The sequence below is a fragment of the Carcharodon carcharias genome, chromosome 2, assembly GCF_017639515.1.
Source record: "Carcharodon carcharias isolate sCarCar2 chromosome 2, sCarCar2.pri, whole genome shotgun sequence".
In the NCBI taxonomy this organism is placed as follows: Eukaryota; Metazoa; Chordata; class Chondrichthyes; order Lamniformes; family Lamnidae; genus Carcharodon; species Carcharodon carcharias.
Window position 1 is genome coordinate 84,569,707 of NC_054468.1, and position 19,768 is coordinate 84,589,474.

At 43.0% G+C, this 19,768-nt stretch overlaps 1 protein-coding gene across 9 annotated transcripts in view; it reads left to right on the forward strand.

Annotated features, from left to right (window-relative positions):
• LOC121272942 (diacylglycerol kinase delta-like) overlaps positions 1-19,768 on the forward strand; it is a 147,388-nt gene that overhangs the window by 116,163 nt on the left and 11,457 nt on the right. For 6 of the 9 annotated variants that reach the window (XM_041179839.1, XM_041179861.1, XM_041179873.1 and 3 more), the window contains 3 exons: positions 518-635; positions 2,234-2,391; positions 5,487-11,567. In XM_041179839.1, the coding sequence (XP_041035773.1) occupies positions 518-635; positions 2,234-2,391; positions 5,487-5,576 (366 nt within the window). In that variant the 3' untranslated portion in view covers positions 5,577-11,567. Of the gene's footprint in view, positions 1-517; positions 636-2,233; positions 2,392-5,486; positions 11,568-19,768 lie in introns of those variants that run through there. The other 3 variants (XM_041179847.1, XM_041179854.1, XR_005941928.1) reach the window with 3 other exon arrangements.

Below are 19,768 nucleotides of genomic sequence, written 5' to 3' on the forward strand. Positions count from 1 at the left end.
GACCAACACTTATCCTTCAGCTAACACCACCCAAAATAGATCTGGTCCCTCATTCATTTATTATTTGTGTTCTAGATGGCTGACGCACTCAGCCACATATAACAGTGATAATCATTCCAAAGTTATCCATTGACCATTAAACACTTTGGTGCACCCTGAGAATGTAAAAATGCACTCCATAAATGCAAGTATTTTCTTTCTTTTAGTAGCTTCATTACACTTTTTACTTGAAGACTTCTATCTCTTCTAAAATAACCTAGCCTTAGACTTGAAAACCCTGATTTTATCCAAGGGCAAGGAGCAAGTGTGGTGTTGGCAGGGCTCTTTGATGCGAGGAGCAGGACATTTTAATTCCTGGACCTCATTCATATAAAATAAGTCTGCCTCTAATATGATCCTTGCACCATGACTTGTATATGAGGTCAGCCCATTGGGAAATTTTTTGCACTGCTAATTATGTGATATATAGCAAGTTGTATCTACTTTACTTTTCTCATGTCTTTGTGTGTTTTCCCAGAGCCAGTTGTTGGAATATTCCAAGCGTACTCGCAGTGCCAAATTCCGCCTTGTGTCAAAATTAAAAAAAGAGAAAAACAACAAGAATAAGGAAACCAGGGGGAATATGGGATTACCAGGTGCGTATGTCAACTCTGACCACCCCCCCCCCCCTTCACTTCCATCATCATCATCCAGCTTTGCTAGTGTCAGCCCCATTTACACTTGGAGAGGTTTACACAGCGCTTGATCACAAGTTACCGGTGCAGTCCACATCTCATCAATCACAGAAGTTCCATTATGTGAGTTCCTTGGCTGAGGCATTTGCGATAAGATGCATTAAGAAAAATCAATAAGCCTCATTGTTATCCCTCTCTTTACAATTCCATGCCCCATAGTGATTCCACAGCTCCTCTGATGTAAGCCGTTGGGTAAGAATTGTGCACAAGTCTTGTAGATTAGGCCTGAAGTCATTGTCCACTGAAATTGTGAGGCAGTAGAAGGCACATAAATCAGTAGGGTGCACAATGGTGAAAAGTAGTTCTAAGTTGGTCTTCCACATTTGTTTGGAGCATGCAGATGGAAATTAATTCCAAACCAGGACATGTAGCTTAACTTTCCCAATTGTTCTTTGGCATAATTTGCTGTCAGATGTGATATTAAAGCCATATAGGTCCCAGGTTCTATCCAATCTTATTTTAATATGTGTGCTGTAAATTGCCCTCAAAATCCATGCTACCGCCCATCTTCAGTTCTCTGTCTGATGGCAGGTCCAACCCACTGCCCCATGACTTCCACCACAGGCTGGGTAAGGAGGCCCCGTGCCTTATGGAAAAGAAATATTAGCTCAGGTTCTCATTTGCACTGGAAAGTGGGAGGTGAGGACAGGATCGAGCCTGAATGTGAGGCTTCTGACAGTGGAATATCATGCTAACATTCACAGTCCAGACCTGAGGGCGGACACAGGTTAGATGCTGGAAAAAAGCTGCCGCTGGCAGAGTTGCACCTGAACAACTTGTAGAGGCTTACCTGTTAACCCTGTCAAGGAATAAGTGACAGCTGAGATCAGAAGGGAATCTCTCGTCTCAATCTAAACCTGTGCAGAATCAAGTGATTATTCTTCACATATGATCTTAGACAGTGAGTGTCAGCAGGGTATGGGATGCTGAGTCATTACAACCAAACCTATTCATTCCTCACCCAACATTCATTCTCAGTAAGGGTCAATGGGGCAACTCCCTCCAGTGTTTCTATCCCACCCATGAGTTGAAGGCCATATATAGCACTCTGACTGTAACCAGGCTGACATCTGCTAACTCAGAACAGATCAGAGATGGTATTTGGGATGCTGCTGATCTGTGCACCTCAGTACAACACCAGAAGGTGCATTTACTAATGAGATATCACAGAACCCTCCTTTCATAGATCAGCAGGATTCTTTAGCACACTTTGGTACAATAGAAAGATTGGGATGTGTGGGAGGCAAGAGGGACACTTTTGTATGTTTGTTAATGTAGCCTGGAGCTATCCACTCAACAACAGGTATCTCATTTCAGCAGCTATGCTGATCTCCAAATTGCATTGTGTGCTTATTGACTTATGGTGTCTGCCTGAAATATGTCTTGTGAGATTAGCTATTAGCATTCTCTGCACTCTCTGAAATTTCTGTGGGCCTTTTTTTTGCTAGCGGGTGATGGTTGTGCATTTCTCTTTGCCTTTGGGATTGTGGGTACTGAAGGTGGCGCTGCTCTTCGCTTTCCCACAGTGCATCAGTGGGGTACTGAGGAGGTGGCAGCCTGGTTAGAGCATCTTAGCCTGTTCGAGTACAGAGACATCTTCATCCGGCACGACATCCGTGGCTCAGAGCTCTTGCATCTGGAGAGGCGAGACCTGAAGGTATTGCAAGTGACATTTTCACTTCTGCATGAATGACAAACTAATGTGGCCTGCCCTTATCAGTACTGTCTCTCTACTTTAACTTGCTGTGTGTGCTGAGATCACATCATTTGGAAGGTACTGTGAAACTATGATCTGTAAAGAACAGTTACAGAATTACTGTAGGGGAATTACTGTACATTGGTTGCTACACACCCACAAACCTTTCAAGCCAAAACACCCAGGTGACACTAAGAATTTTTTTTGTGAAAGGAAAGAGGGTCATGAGACAGAAGAGAGGGTTCTACCCAGTGACATTTTAGAATGGCATTCGAGAGCAGATTCAGTCTTCTTGATGTTGAGAGAAAGATAATTTTTTAATAAGGCAAAAGTAAATTGAACCACAATCCATAGATCAAAATGATTATCTAGACTGGGACTCATTAGCATGGATTTTAGCCTGAAGGCAAGTTTTGTGCAGGGTTGGCTGTTGTGAGACTGGGAAGCCTAAAAAGCCTAAAAAGAACAGGTTTCCCCAATGTCCTGCAGAATTTAAATGCAGCCTGATTGACAAGCTGGAGGCCTCTTCAACAAAAAGCCAACAAGAACAGATTAGTATATTCAGGGAGTGAGTGAGACCATGTGGTGAGATGCAGTTGGAATGAGTCAGGATAGGGGGGCAGTGATGGGGACAGGTGGAGGAGTGGAAGTTCAATTTGAATGGTGGTTGTTGTGGATTTGAGGGAAAGTAGACAGATTATAGGAGGATCGTGGTTTTACTGGATTGCTTTTTGAGCACTCATGCTCTTCCTAGCCCACAACCAGTGCTGTAAAGACACTTACCTCATGCATTCAGCCCCTCTTGTCTTCTTTGAACTTCCCAAGTTTTCCAAGGCTTGAGAAACCCAGCCACCTATGGTTAAAAATAGAATAACTGTTAAAATGAAGGTGTGGAACCTCATTAGCACATTTAAACCATTTTCCACAAGCCGATTGGTCACCCGCCCCTTTGTGTCTCTATTAAAACCAGAAGTTGGCAGGATCAAGGCGGGTTCAGTTCCTCTTTCGTAAATTTGAAATTAAGATTTAGCCCATTGACTCTATCTGCTGCAGTTGGGTGACAGGCTGAGTACCTGGACTGGGAATCCCTGGCTTTTTAATTGTTTTGGCCTCACTGAAGGAGAAGGAAAAGGTTTAAAGGTTGAGTTTGTACCAACATCCTGATGTGATGCCAGCTGCTGACCTGGTTTCCTGAGTATCTTGCACTCTGCTTCTTTCCTTTAATTGCTTACGTCGCTAGATCTTTCAATCCCTCAGGGTAGTTATTGTCTCATCTCAAATATCAAGACTGTTTCACTGAACAAAATGTTTCTTAAGAACTGCTGACTTTTGTTCAGGATATTTTATCATTGCAGGAGTCAGCATTCAAGTATAACCCAACTACATGTATATGTGCACATATTAAGAATCTTGCATATGACATGTCTTTCCTGTCCACACTAACCTTACATCCCATGTGAAGATTTCTCAGTATTTTTCGCATATCAATGTGTGTCTGCATTTCTCAATGTTATGACCCTATCTGCCTGTAACACTCAAAATTTAGAGCATTACAAGCCCCTAAACACAAGGTGATGGTTTTGCGTCTACCAATCATGGCACCCAAGACTAGCTGTCAAATTGATTGTTCTGATTTCCCAGCTCCCACTTCACCTAATTTTTGAGTTTATCCTGGTTGCCTGCCAAATACTTAGTGTGGCAGACATTCCTCCATTCACCAAATCATCCAGCCAACCAACTGACCATCACTCATTAATAACATAAAGCTTTAGGCTGCAGTCTATCTACTTTTTCTGAAAGTTGGACAGACTTTGTGCTTAATGCTCAGGATCGTCCTGATCTACATTTGGGTGCCCCCTTTCTCTCTAACCCTCAGATGTTTCATGTCATTATTACTGCTGGTCAGGCTTGCACCAATACCTTAGGAATTGCAAGCCACAACATCTGACACTTAATACCATGAATCAGCTCAAAATGAGAAATTGACACTCAATCCCACGTACAAATTCACAATCTCTTACACTCGCAGTGAATACTCCACATGTGCACAAACTCTCAATGAACATTTTAAACACAGACTGATTTGCACCATTAGATATGGACTCATTTGCTGCCCAGACTGATACTATTGTAATGTTTCTGAGTGGAATAAGCTGGGAACATTATTGGAGGGCATCAGCTTGCTGCACAAAACTGCAACTTTTTCAGCACAAATTGGCAATCTCACTCAGCGAACGACTGGCAGGGGAAATAGAAAATTCTTTTAAACAGCCCCATCAAGCACCCCAAACTCAGTTATGGCACTTTTCTGGGGTTGCTTGATGGGGCTGTGTAAAGAGAGCTTTACTGTGTACTGACTTGGGAATGCTGGGTGGGACATTATAGTAGGACCCTTGCACTGCATCCAGCCCTCCAAATGAGTTCGCAAGAATGATGCAATATGAGCTGTCCTTGGTGCTGGTGCAATGACTCGTTACAAAGGACCTGAATCAGGGATACTATTCACCAGTAGGTTAGGCGCTGCATTCCAGTGGGATATCCAACGTGTACTAGTATAATAAGCACTATAGACCATTGGAATATGGCTTTTTGACATACTAATCGAAAGGCACTGCGTCCCAGCAGGGTATTCACTGTGTTACAGAGACTATATAATGTGTGTATACCATTTATTTAAATAGTTTCTGAATAGACTTTAATGAGGCTGGAAACAGAATATTTAGAACATGACCAGTGCTGACTTGTGCAACTGGGAATGAAGCAACTGTTGCTGTCTTTAATTTAACTTTTCCCCTTCCCCTATCAAGGATGTACTTCATTTCAGGGGAAGAGGGAAGTTGGGGTAAGCATTTGTGCTGGATAGCAAAACTGTGTTGTGGGGATGAGGTATAGTCAGTTCCACAAAGTAGTCTTGAAGTAACATTTTACCTATTTAACCCAATTTCCTTTTCAGATTACTGCCTTTCACTAGCCTACATTTTGAATAAGATTGCTCTAGTATTTACTAAACTAATACACTGGTAATAAATACCTGTCCTCTAACCTGTGTTTGGCAGGACTTGGGGATAGCGAGAGTGGGCCACATGAAGCGAATCCTACATGGGATCAAGGAGTTGAGCCGGAATACTCCTGTCAGCGAAGTGTGATGTACGTGTTCAACTCCTGTGTATACAGAGCTACCTAAACCTCCAGCCCATTGCATAGAGGATGAGAGAGGCTCACCTTTGGCTGTATGTGTAAGCCTCACTATCAACTAGTCGGAGGGTGTTGACCTTGGAGCAGCTAACAGATATCAAAATAATAAAAGACCTGATACATAATCTCTCACCCAATAGAAAAAAAGGAGTGAGGCTTATCCAATTAAACTAATGCTGCATTCAAGTTAAAAACCTGTCAAATCAGAATTGAAGTTACCTCAAGCAAGTATCCAGTTAGGTTGAATTTTACTCTGAAGCACACCTAGGAGTAAAGCTGAATGTGATTGGTCTAAAATTCCACAATGATCCCAATGAAGAGGAATCATGATCCTTCGACATAGGAATGTACTGCACACCAGTGACTTAATCTCAGAAGCTCTTCACAAAAGGGACAAAACATCTCTTTTTTATATAATGGTAACCTAATGAAACTGTAATTGGGACAGAACCTGTAGTAACTCACACCTGCAGACATTAACTGAACCTTTTCAGATTGTGATCCGTTGAAGTGACGGTTGTGGGTTGAGCATGGAGCCCTACATTTCTCTCTCATCCCAGGATCTATCCACACACCTTTTGCAAACTACCAACTCGAAGAACATGGAAGTGCTATTACAATGTCTTCCTGCATTAGTTGCCCTCAAAACCCTTGCTGTTGACATGTTGTTTCTCATTCCCTAGGTGACTCAGAGACATTGATGTGCTTCAGAGCGACAGGAAGCAACGTCAGGCTCGTGCGTGTGTCCCAGGCAGTGCAGCATTTAGAATATCACAGTCTTCTAACTGGTTTTAGAGCCAGTATAACTCTTCAACAATAGTGAAACACTCTCAAGTAGTCTTGCATGATACAGTCCGGGAGTATCAAAGATATATGAGAATCAGCCCAGGAGCCTTTAGGATTTGTGAGAGTCAGTCTTGGAGAGTTTGTATGTGTGAGAGTCAGTCTTGGAGAGTCTGTAAGAGTCAGCCTTGGGGAAGTCTGTATGTGTGAGCGTCAATCTTGGGAGTTTATAGAATGTGAGAGAGTCAATCCTGGAGTGTCCGGGGTGTGTGAGGGTCAGGTCTGGAGTCTTCGGGATGTGTGAGAGTCGGTTCTGAATGAGATATGTGACAGTCAGTCCTGGAGTATTTGGGATGTGTGTTTGTGAGTCCTAAAAAAGAAAGACTTGCTTTAGTCTAGCATTTTTTATGATCTCAGGATATCCCAAATCCCATTAGACCTCTTAAAATAAAAGGTCTACCATTTAAGACAGAGATGAGGAGAAACTTTTTCTCTCAAAGGCTTGTAACTATGTGGAGTTCTCTTCCCAGAAAGTAATGGAGACCGGGTCATTGAATTTACTCAGGCAGTATACAGATTTTTTGATAGATGGGGGAGTCAAGTGTTATGGGGGGAAGACGGCAAAGTGCAGTTGAGACCACAACCAGATCAGCCATGATCTTATTGAATGGCGGAGCAGGCTCGAAGGGCTGAATAGCCTACTCCTGCTCCTAAGTCCTATGTTTTTAAAGACAGTGAGGTTCTTTTGAAGTGTAGTCACTGTGTAACTTAAGAAATGCACACAGAAAGCTCCCCACAAAAAAACATTGTGATATTCACCAGTCAGTCTGTTTTTAGCATTGTTGGTTGAGGGATACATGTTGTCCAGGACACTGGAGAGAGCTCTCCTGTTCTTCTTCAAATAATGCTATGGGACCTTTCACGTACTCCTGAGAGGACAAACTGGTTTAACATCTCATCCGGAAGCCAGCACCTCTGACAGTGTAGCATTCCTTCAGTACTGCCAGAATGCTACTTACTGAGCCACGGCTGACAGCCACAGGATGCGAGACTGAATTCTGGAGTATTTGGAATGTACGAGAGTGCACCCAGGAGTATCTGGGATGTGAGAGAGTGAATCCTGGAGTGTCTGGGATGAGAGAGAGTGAATTCTGGAGTATTTGGGATGTGAGAAAGTGAATCTTGGAGTATTTAGGATGTACGAGAGTGCATCCTGGAGTTTCTGGAATGTGAAGGAGTAGTGCTGCAGTGTTTGGGACATGTGAAGAACCAAGCAAAATATGTGTCCAAAATCTTCAGGGATTCTGATTCTGTTGCGTACAGCACACAGAAATATTCCTCATCATGAGGTGGCTGTTGCCCTTGATTTTGGAGGCATCTCTTCACGCACAACTTGCCCTAAGGATTGCAACACCTTTGCCAGTTCAGTGTTGGAAGTCATTGTGATTTATAAGAAAACAGGTTGACCTCAAGATTTTAGGTCACAATGCATTTCCTTCAAAATTTGTTTGCCAAGTATTTTTTTTAATGTCTAATCTTTCTGCAGTTTTGCACATCCCTCAGCTTGTAAGAAGAGAACTGGCAGAGAACTCATCTCAGCACCCCTGATATACTGTACTCTCTTCATTTAATTCACTCTATTGCTTGGGGCATCTCCAAACCACTGATTCTGATCCTTGTATTTTAAATCCTTCCATGACTCTGTTTATTCCTATTTCTGTATCCTTCTCCACTTCCAAACTCACCATTCCTATTACTCTAGCCTCATGTGCGTGCATTCCATCCCAAACCCATTCATGCAACACTGGTGCCCATGCCTACAGCTTCCAGGTCATAGTCACTGGAGTTCCCTGTCCAGATATACCCTCATCTCCTGTAAGAGCTTCCTTAATACTGATCTCTCCAATAAAGCTTTTGGTCCCTCCTTAATTACCTTTTCCTTTACATTGTTGTTTCTTCATTTCCATGCACCTCTTCGAGCATCTTGGGACATATTTTCCACCCTGGCAATGCGACATAAATACAAGGGTAGCCAGCTGCTCTTGAGTTCATCATTTCTCTGATTAACCAACTTGGCTCCTTAATACTTGATTCTCATGTACTATTCCTAGATACTTTTCATATCTGAGTTATCCCAGATCATTCATCCCACACACATCACCAGCCTTGATCCAGAAACTGTCATTAATAAACTCCTATCTCTCTACTCTACTAAACTCATTCAGTTAGAAATAATGCTCACTTACCTGCCTGTTCTTGCAAGTTTAGGCTCACTTTGGCTAAGTGCGAACTCCTATTCAGGTCAAGCATACGTCCTTAGCTTCTCACAGCAGAAATGTACACTTATCAGCTTCGCAGTCAGTCTGTCTTTGGCAGTGTAACCCCAGCTACCTGCAACCCGTTCAAGTCTAGGCAATCGATGTGAGTAACCAACCAATAGGACATAATAGCTGAACCCAATATTGTCCTTGCCTAATGCCCATGTCACAATTTGGGCTGCCTTTTATTAATATGATGTTGTCATTAAAGCAAAAATTAGCTTTCATAAGGAACCTGGCATATTCCATTGAAACTTGACCACTTGTATTAATAGTTGGGATAGCATTTCCACACAGTGGCACATGGATCCTTCTGCTGTTGTAGTTTCTGCAGCCACAGCCTTCCCAATGTGTGCTTCACATCTCAGTGCCTAGCAGAAGACCCCACAGATGGAGGCCATGTGTCTCAGACTAAGAACTATTATTCATCAACTTTTAAAAATAAATTATACAAAAGCAAGTATAAATTTGCAAATTAGATAAAAACATATTTTATATTATTCATAAAACAGAGTAACAAGAATCTTTTGAGAATCTATATATTGACAGAGTTCAGTCTCTCTGCAGCAACTCACCCATGTGATAGAACAGCAGGAACTGAACTGAAGAAGGAGGACAGTCTTGTTGTATTTATCCCAGATTCAGACAGTATCTGTCAATCAGAAATCAGAACAAAGACACAGTAGAAGAATCCTGTCATCTCACTTTGTTTCCTATAACTTGGTTGGTTCTAACACAGTCTATATGCATATCCCTCCACCAACCTATTAACCTATCAGTCCACATACTATCATCTAGCCTTATCACTCCACCCCACTATCACCTTCTCAACAAATCAACCTTTGCTATCTTCCTAATTTCTAACCACGTCCCTCCCCTTACTACCCACAGTCTCATGATGTACCTCTACCCCACCTACTACCTCTAACATATCATCCCATTTTACCCATACACCTTGCCCACGTAACTTAATCCCTTTTCTCTCTTTGGAGACGCATATCTCTGTTGACTCTATTTGCCTTTTGAGTTCCAGACTCATTATTTGGATAGAACAGTTTCTCTAATTCTCCTTACTGCTAACTTCCATGTTTTTCTAACATTGACTGCCAGTGTCTCTGTGCCCCAGTAATGGTACAGTGCATATGTGTTCATCTTCTCCCTTCAGAAATTTATTTGAGTCATTCATTCTGCTGCTCTTGAATATTTTCTACTGAATTGCCACATCAGTGATCTCTGTTGCTGTAAACGGAGGTGCCATAATTGAAAACAAAACATAAACGGGGTAAGGATGCTGAGTTTAATATGTGTTGGTTTCACTCTCATTCCAGCTCCACCCTGTAAATTCATCACTTTTATTCAGAGGTGGTAACTTTTGTGTGGCAATACAGATTGCTGTATTGTACAAATAGTGTGTTTTTTATACCCTGAGTCACCTCTTGGGGAAAAAAATGCCATGTAAAGGATGGTTAAGGATCAAACTATTTCTCACATTGATTTTGATTATTTGGGCAAAGGGAAAAATCAGATCATTGCGGCAAACACAAAAACATCACAGTCATTAAAGAAGTAGAGACAGTGTTGGGGTAAGAGAGACTATGTTAAAGCAGTGATATAGTGTTAGCAATGAAATGGTAGATTATTGGGGTGACTGTTTTAACAGAGAAAGCTACATGGTGCATTAATGGAGAGGCAAAGTAGTAATGAAGGGTGATGACACATTAAGGGAAACACGGTGGGCTGAATTCTCATTCATGATCCTAACTGAAATGGAATGTCTGTGATTCCCCACTGAAATGAGATGGTAGTAGTAGGACCAGGGAATCATTGCTAACAGCCTTGAAGTCCGCCAATGCAAGGGGAAGGCCATGGGCAGCCTCCTCTGCGTCCATTCAGGCTTCATTTATCTTTGTTGCAGCAGGAATTCAATCAGAAGCCCACCATACATATCAGATGACCTGCCAAACTAGGAAATGGTTTGGATTTAGGACAGAATTAGAGGGGTAGGCAGGATTCCCACCCAGCTAAATCTATGTCCCAGAGAGAAGAAAATAAATGACTGATTAGAGCAACACTGCATTAATAGAGAGAGAGGCAAATGGGATAGTGGAGAAACATGGTACTTAAACAGAGAGAAAGAGATGCTGAATTAACAGTCCTCTTGTTTTAAGAGATATATTGTGATGCAGTGAAGTCTGGGCAATTATGCTTCCTGCTAGTAGTACCTGTTGGATGTAAAATGCTTTTACAGCTTTTAATACTTAAATCAACAGTAACTATTTGACATTTATAGAGATTGCACTTCCATTCAGAGAGAGGCCGTGGGTTTCTGTTGAAAGGAGTCCGTAACTCTGTTTAACAGGAGACTGTGGCTCTGCTCAATGGGAGATTGAGGTGCTATTTAAAGGAAGATTTCAGTTCTGTTCAAAGGGAGATCACGGCTCACTGTCCACAGAGAAACCACTGCTCTATTTGAAGGCACTTCCTCAGGACTGTTGATGTTTTTGTGTCTTGGTTAGCCAGCAAAAGAGCTAGCCCGAGACTCCAAGCTTGACACAGGTAAATGCAGGTTTCACTGCACCTCTGCCTTAACTCGCCAAGTGACAGAATTCCTTGTTATTTACCTCACTCTCTGGAACACTTTTGTTTAGAGAGCACCCAATGGATTGGGTTCTCTAGGTTCTGTCTCTCCATGAGGTCTGCATGTTGTATTTATTCTTAATTTATATATAAATATGGTTGTGACTGTATTTTTGTACATATTAATTGTCAATCGATGTATATATTTCCTGTAAATACAATGGGATTGAATCCAGCTTCCAGTAAAATGTTTTTTTCTCAGTTTTCTGTTGCTCAGATTTCTGTAATTTGTTCGAAATGTTCATTTATCTGGCAGTGTTAGTTCTTGACATGTTTGGCAAATTTATTAGCGTTCTTTGAGGATGTGACAAACACTGGATAAAGGGAAACCATACATGTAGATTATTTGGATTTCCAAAAGCCAATCGATAAGGTGCCACAAAAAAGATTACTGCACAAGATAAGAGCTCATGCTTTTGGGGTTAATATGTTATCATTGATAGAGGATTGGCTAACTAACAGGAAACAGACAGTCAGGATAATTGGGTCCTTTTCATTCCGTTTGGCAAACTGTAAGGGAGTGTCACAGGGATTAGTACTGGAGCCTCTATTTTATTGACTTGGATGAAGGGTCAGACTATTGTAGCCAAATTTGATGATAATACAAAGATAGGTAGGAAAGCACGCTGTGAGGAGGACACAGTCTTCAAAGGTATATAAATAGGTTAAGTGAGTGGGCAAAAAATTGGCAGATGGAGTATAATGTGGGAAAATGTGAGGTTGTCCATTTTGTCAAGAAAGATAGAAAAGCCAAATATTTTTTAAATGGAGAGAGACTACAGAATGCTGCAGTGCAGAGGGAGTTGGGTGTCCTTGTACATGAATCACAAAAAAATTACCATGTAGGTAGAGCAAGTAATTAGGAAGGCATTTGAAATGTTGGTTCTTATTGCAAGGGGGATGTAGAATAAAAGTAGGGAAATCTTGCTACACTTGTACAGCGCATTGGTGAGACCACAACACAATTGTGGTCTCCTTACTTAAGTAGGGATATACTTGCATTGGAAGCAGTTCAGAGAAGGTTCACTAGGCTGATTCCTGGGATAAAAAGATTGTCTTTTGAGAAAACGTTGAGCAGGTTGGGCCTATACTCATTGGACTTTAGAAGAATGAGAGGTGATTTTAAGAACATAAGAATTAGGAGCAGGAGTAGGCAATTCAACCCCTCGAGCCTGCCCCGCCATTCAATACGATCATGGCTGATCTCATTTCAGCCTTAACTCCAATTTCCCGCCCTCTCCCCATAACCTTTCAACCCATTACTAATTAAAAATCTGTCTATCTCCTTAAATTTATTCAGCGTCCCGGCATCCACTGCAGTCTTGAGGTAGTGAATTCCACAGATTCACAACCCTTTGAGAAAAATAATTCCTCTTCATCTCTGACTTAAATCTACCACCCCTTAGCCTAAAACTATGGCCTCTCATTCTAGAATACCCCGCAAGGGGAAACATCCACTCCACGTCTACTTTGTCTATCCCCTTTAGTGATTTTATTGAAATATATGAGATTCTCAGGAGGCTTAACAGGGGCAATGCAGGGGGAATGTTTCCTCTCATTGGAGACAGTCAAGAAAGTGGAGTTAAGGCCACAATCAGATCAGCCATGATCTTATTGAATGGCAGAGCAGGCTCGATGGGCCAAAAGGCCTTCTCCTGTTCCTATTTCTTATGATCTTAGTTGAAGTGTTTCAACAAGTGAACCTCTACCTCATGCTGCTCCTTTTGTTATTTGTATTACACTTAGGCACACTTGGTTTGGAAAACTAACAAAGAAATCTAAATGTCTGTTTGCCACTTGATGCGGAGTTTCACTGTGGCAAAAGATTTTATGTTTCTGCATGACAGGATCTTCAGACCAACACTGCGTATCCACTCAGTCAAGCCATCCAGCACCCCCATTCACCCTCAACTCATCCACTCAGCAATCCCGTTACTCACCCATCCAGTCACTCAACTCACCCAAACACACACACACACACACACACAATCCATCCACTCACCTACCCATTTGCCCAACTACTCACCCAATCACCCATCTAGCCGTTCATTCACCAAATGTTGCTTTTGCCATCGACATACTGGAAATAGTTCAGGATCCCACTACACACATGCTGATTTCTCTGACTGACAGTAAAGAAAATGCTGGCAGACTGTGTGACTGGAATCTGTGAAACCAGTTTATTCATGAGGAAGTTTAAATAGAAACAAGAGCATGCAAACCAACAAGAGTGAACTAAATTACAGTAATTCAATATGACATGTTTCAAAACTTAAAAAACATGAAATTTTCTTTGGTGACTGCGAAGAAAAACTGTACTTCAAAACTTGTACTGAAGTCCCTATCCACTCCTACTTATAAGCACACGGTAATATAGGAGACTACTGAAAGTCTTGGGCAGCCAGCAGATTATGTTCTGCTGTTCACTCTGAAGTGAAGCTAGTCCAAAGTTGATTTTTTAAAAAACTAAAAGGCACCACTGGCCTTCATTCCCATGCATTCCACATCACTAAGAGGCAGGGATGCTCCCAATCTTGATTTCTGGCCATCAGCATCACAGATAATCGAAGCATCTATGGGGTATTGGCAGGAGCGACTGAACCCAAAATACACTGACCATATACTGCTCTGAGGCTTTAACTGCACAGTTTAGGGGGTATAATTCCTACCACTGCCTTCTCAAGGACGTCTACATTTGGTAAATAAATGTTGACCTTGCTAGTGATGCACACATCCTGAGAAAAAAAAGGCCGCCAAATGGAATTTCCCCACACAATTATGGGGAACCCTGACTATGATCCTGAACCAGAGCCCCCAAATTTTTGGTATGATCCGGTTGGGTACTAGTAACTTTTTATTTAAAGCAGACAAAGTTTGAGATCCAAGACACTGGCTAAGAGAATAAAGCCACAAGATTCCAAGGTTTTTGAACAAACTTTACTATGCAAGATCAGAAAGATGATACAATTTACAATATCTATCTTATACTCTAACATTCAGGGTTAATATGAAGTAGGTATGTGTGAATTAACAGGCAGACTGATCTAACAACCCACACTACACACTAAATATGAAATACGACCAAAACAGATCCCACGGATTTCTCAGCAACCCATCCAGTCTTCACCTTTGAAGATCTTGGCTTGGAATTCTCTCCAAAAGTCACTTCAACTCAGACTGCCTCAACAACGGCCCACCACGTAGGGTTTCAATCTCATTTTCTGAGACACTGTTCCCCTGGATTCCCCAGTAAGCACTCCAGCACTAACTCACAAGCACAGCTTCAGGTCTTTGGCTATGCCGAGAAGAATGCGATTGCCCCAACATGGAGCACGGAGTCATCAACCTTCTGCTGCCCTCTCAGATCTTCAATGCTTCTCCCAAGCCCCCATCGCTTAAAGTCTGTCAACTGCAGAACTTTTTCTGCTTGGCACCTCTTTCTCTGCTTCTCCCTCTCTTAACTGGGACCCCTCCCTGACCTCTATCTGGCTTTTCTCGATTATGGTGCTCTGCTCCCGGTCACATGATCGGAGTTTTTGCACTTTTTTCTTTTTACACAGGCGCACTAGGCCCACCCTTGGCCCAAAGTAATGGCACAAAACATCAGATTGCACATGCACCACCCACTCCCGGTCCACACGTGCGTGGAAATTCCCAAGGCTTGTTGGGACTTGGAGTTCCCGACCTCCCGCTTGATGGGAAGGTAAGTCAGGTCATGTAACATACGTCAATTGCATGAATTCAGTTCTTGTGTCCATGTTTGCACCAAGACTGTAGTATAGTTTGGAGCCAGGTCATCCTGGTGAAACCAAGATTGCAACAATGAGCATGTTATTGACAATTCTTGTTAACAATTCATCCATCACTTTGCTGATGATTGAGAGTAGAGTGGTAATTTACTAAGATAAAAACAAAAAAACTGTGGATGCTGGAAATCCAAAACAAAAAACAGAATTACCTGGAAAAACTCAGCAGGTCTGGCAGCATCGGCGGAGAAGAAAAGAGTTGACGTTTCGAGTCCTCATGACCCTTCGACAGAACTTGAGTGAATCCAAGAAAAACAGAATTACCTGGAAAATCTCAGCAGGTCTGGCAGCATCGGCGGAGAAGAAAAGAGTTGACGTTTCGAGTCCTCATGACCCTTCGACAGAACTTGAGTGAATCCAAGAAAGGGATTCCCTTTCTTGGATTCACTCAAGTTCTGTCGAAGGGTCATGAGGACTCGAAACGTCAACTCTTTTCTTCTCCGCTGATGCTGCCAGACCTGCTGAGTTTTTCCAGGTAATTCTGTTTTTGTTTTGGTAATTTACTAAGTTGATTTATCCTGCTTTTTGTGAACAGGACATACTTGGGCACTTTATTGGATAGATGCCATTGTTTAGCTGTACCAGAACAGCTTTGCTAGAGAGACTAGATGTTCCGGTACAACCAGAATGTCATCAGGATCCATAGCCTTTGCTGTGTTCAGTACATTCAGCTGTTTCTTGGTGTCACATGGAGTGAATTGAATTGGCTGATGTCTGGCAACTCTGTTGGTGAGAATCTCTGGAGGAGACTGAGATAGGTCAGCCACTAAACCTTGACTTTTGCACTTGTGTGCCAGGCTCCTTCATCATTGAGATGGGGATATTGACGGAACCTCCCCCTATTACTTGCTTAATTATCCATTCAAGACTGGAGATGGCAGGACCGCAGCGAGCATCTGTATCGATTGGATGCAGCTATTGAAACAGATTGTGCATCTGTACATTGGGCAGCTTTGGGAGAGGTGGGGGGGGGGGGGGGTGGTGGTGCCACAGCATTTCCTGGGCACGATGAGCATGCTCGTAGAAACCTGACGAAGAGACATCGGGCAGGCAGGAGGGTCTTGTTTTCTCTCAGGAATCTTTGTCTTCATTATCATTGTTTTTTATTCCCCTTCCAAGCTTCTTTTCTTGGCACCAGGCTGTTTTCCAGAAGGAATCCTCTGAACTGACATGTTCGGAAGAGGGAGAGGGGCTGCAGAGAAATGCCAACAGGTCAGGCAGTCTGAATGGTATAAAATGCCTTCTGATCAGTACCTGCATGTCTTCAGAGAGGGAACGTGCCCTCTGGTGAAGCTGTGTCAGCAGACCACCCTCCACGGTGTTATTGTGAGATGTAAATGCCTACCTACCCATCCTGCTTAAAGCACCCCATTCACAGCATGTCATGCACTGCCTGCTACTGAAATAAAGGAAAACTTGAATTTTGTAAAGTGCCTTTCATAATCCCAGAATGTCCTAAAGTGCTTCACAGCCAGTGAAGTACTTTGAAATGTAATCACTGTTGCCATGTACAAGATTTAGCAGCTAATTTGCACGTAGCAAGGTCCCACAAACAGAAATGAGATAATGATCAGACTGTTTTAGGGACATTGGTTGAGGGATAAATGTTGCCCGGAACTCCCCCCTTCTTCGACATATTGCCGTGGGTTCTTTTCAGTCCGCCTGAGACCGCAGACTGCTCCAAAGAAAGCATTCAAGGGTAATCAAGAGACAGCATTATCTGTTTGGCCACATTTGTCAAGATTTCACCAACCACTTGTGCGGGCCTTGGCTAACCTATCTGGAAATAGCCATGGGGACCTGTCTTTTCATGGATATAGGTAATCAGAGAGGCAAATGTCAAGTGGTACCATTTACTGCAAGCAAACCTGAAGTGACCTTGTAGCACTGGGTAGCAACTAATGATCTATTGTTCTGGTGATGGATTGAGATATCTTTTACAACATTTCCAGAAATGTTCTGAATTTTTGTTTTCTCTCCTTCCTCCATTGCAACACTTACTTTAATTGTCCCGTCCCTTTAAATCTGACAATCATGCAGTTCATCTCTCCTCCCAATGGTGTCATCCCTAGACCCACCTCTTGAGTTTTACTTCTGAATTTGTGAACAATATTGCAAATGAGTTTGCGCCAGGGAACTAAATGCACTTGAGGTTCAGACTGGTCTTAACCAAAGTAGAACTGACCAACAAATAAAGGCAATAAATCTGTATTCCATTTATCTATACAAACATCAAGTACCTCAAAAAAGTTCCATCAAGCAAGCATGACGTGCCATTAACAAATCCATGCTATCTCTCTGATTAATCTAAACTTTCCAATGTGTCCCCTTCCATAGTGCACAGTCCAGAATTCACAACTGAGGTAAAACTAAAGTGACCTTTAGCTTCCTGGCTTGTCCCTTTCCTCTTCCTTGAACAGAGATGTGATACTTACACTTTTCAATTCCCTTTTCAATTGATTTTTGGAAAATTATTATGGATAATGCCTCTGCTATCTCCTCCTGACACTCATTCAGTGTGAGGCAAGAGGAAAAGTACAGGGTTGATGGGTGGGGGGGAAGGGTGTCAGGAATCAGAAATTGCAGAGCAAGCAGTGAACGCAAGTCCATGGTTGGCTGTAGTGTTATTTGAGGTGCTTGCTGTGAGAAAATGCTGCTGTTAATATTCTAAGTTTAGACAGTGTTTCTCCCAGCACTTTAGCACACTGTGCTGCACTAGCAGCTCACTGTGTTAATTCAGAATAAGAAGTCCAGATACTGGTTGAACAAAATGTGCTCAAACTGCTGTGGGGATTTGTCAGTTATCAGATATTTACCCATGGACGCAACTCGCTCTGGTACATGGGCTCTGAGTAAATATTTGAAGTTAGTCATTAACTGAGATTTTTCAGGAGTTTGGAAGGGTTCACCAATGCAGAAAGCTAACGCCTGTGAGATGAAAAATATTACAACTGACTTCTGTGGACAAATTATTTTTGAAGGTACAACACGACGGGATACTCTAGACTCTGATTCAAATTTAATTTTAAGAATAGATTTGGAGTGTGACAGTGAAGTACATTAGCCTGTACAGTGGGTCAGTGATGTATCCTGGTCTGTATGGTGGGTCAGTGATGTATCCCAGCCTGTACTGTGGGTCAGTGATGTATCCCAGCCTGTAGCGTGGGTCAGTGATGTATCCTGGTCTGTATGGTGGGTCAGTGATGTATCTCGGCCTGTGCGATGGGTCAGTGATGTATCTCGGCCTGTGCGGTGAGTCAGTGACATATCTGGTCTGTGCGTCGGATCAATGCTGACTGTGGCCTGGGCGGTGGGTCAGTCATGTATCCTGGTATCTGCAGTGGGTCAGTGATGTATCCCTCACTGTGTGGTGAGTCAGTGATGTATTCCAGCTTGTATGGTGGGTCAGTATTGTCTTCCGGCCTGTGCGTTGGGTCAGTGATGTATCCTGGCCTGTGGGGTGGGTCAATGATATATCCCGGCCTGTGCGATTGGTCAGTGATGTATCCCGGCCTGTGCGATTGGCCAGTGATGTATCCCGGCCTGTGCAATTGGTCAGTGATGTATCCCAGCCAGTGCGGCGGGTCAGTATTGTATTCCGGTCTGTACGGTGGGTCAGTGAAGTATCCTGGCTTGTGCGATGTGTCAGTGCTGTATCCTGGTCTGTGCGGTGGGTCAGTGATGTATCCTGGTCTGTGCGGTGGGTCAGTGATGTACCTTGGTCTGTGCGGTGGGTCAGTGATGTATCCTGGCCTGTGCGGTGGGTCAGTGATGTATCCTGGTCTGTGCGGTGGGTCAGTGATGTATCCTGGTCTGTGCGGTGGGTCAGTGATGTATCCTGGTCTGTGCGGTGGGTCAGTGATGTATCCTGGTCTGTGCGGTGGGTCAGTGATGTATCCTGGTCTGTGCGGTGGGTCAGTGATGTATCCTGGTCTGTGCGGTGGGTCAGTGATGTATCCTGGTCTGTGCGGCGGGTCAGTGCTGTATTCCGGCCTGTGCGGTGGGTCAATATTGTGTCCTGGCTTGTGCGGTGTATCAGTGATTTATCCTGGCCCGTACATTGGGTCAGTGATGCCCTTTGGGCTTTGCGGTGGGTCAGTGGGTGGGATAGCGGTATTGTCACAGGACCAGAAATCCGGAGATCCACAGTAATGTCCTGGGGACCCAGGTTCAAATTCTACCAGGGCAGATGATGGAATTTGAATTTGTAAGAAATCTGGAATTAAAAGTCTAATGATGACCATTGTCGACTGTCATTTTAAAAAATCCATCCTTTAGAGAAAGAAATCTGCCCCAGCAATGTGGTTGACTTTTAAATGAAATGGCCTAGCAAGCTGTATCAAACCGCTAGAAAGTCAAAAAGGAATGAAATCTGATGAACCACTAGACATTGACCTAGGCATGGAAATGACAGTGGCAAACACAGCCCTTTCGAACCTGCAAAGTCCTCCCTGATAACATCTGGGGGCTCACAGACTTGTCAAACCCAACAGCCTGACATGGCCATACTCACAGAATCATACCTTAATAATATACCATCACCATCCCTGGGTATGTCTTGTCCCACTGGCAGTTAGATCCAGCAGAGGTGGCAGCACA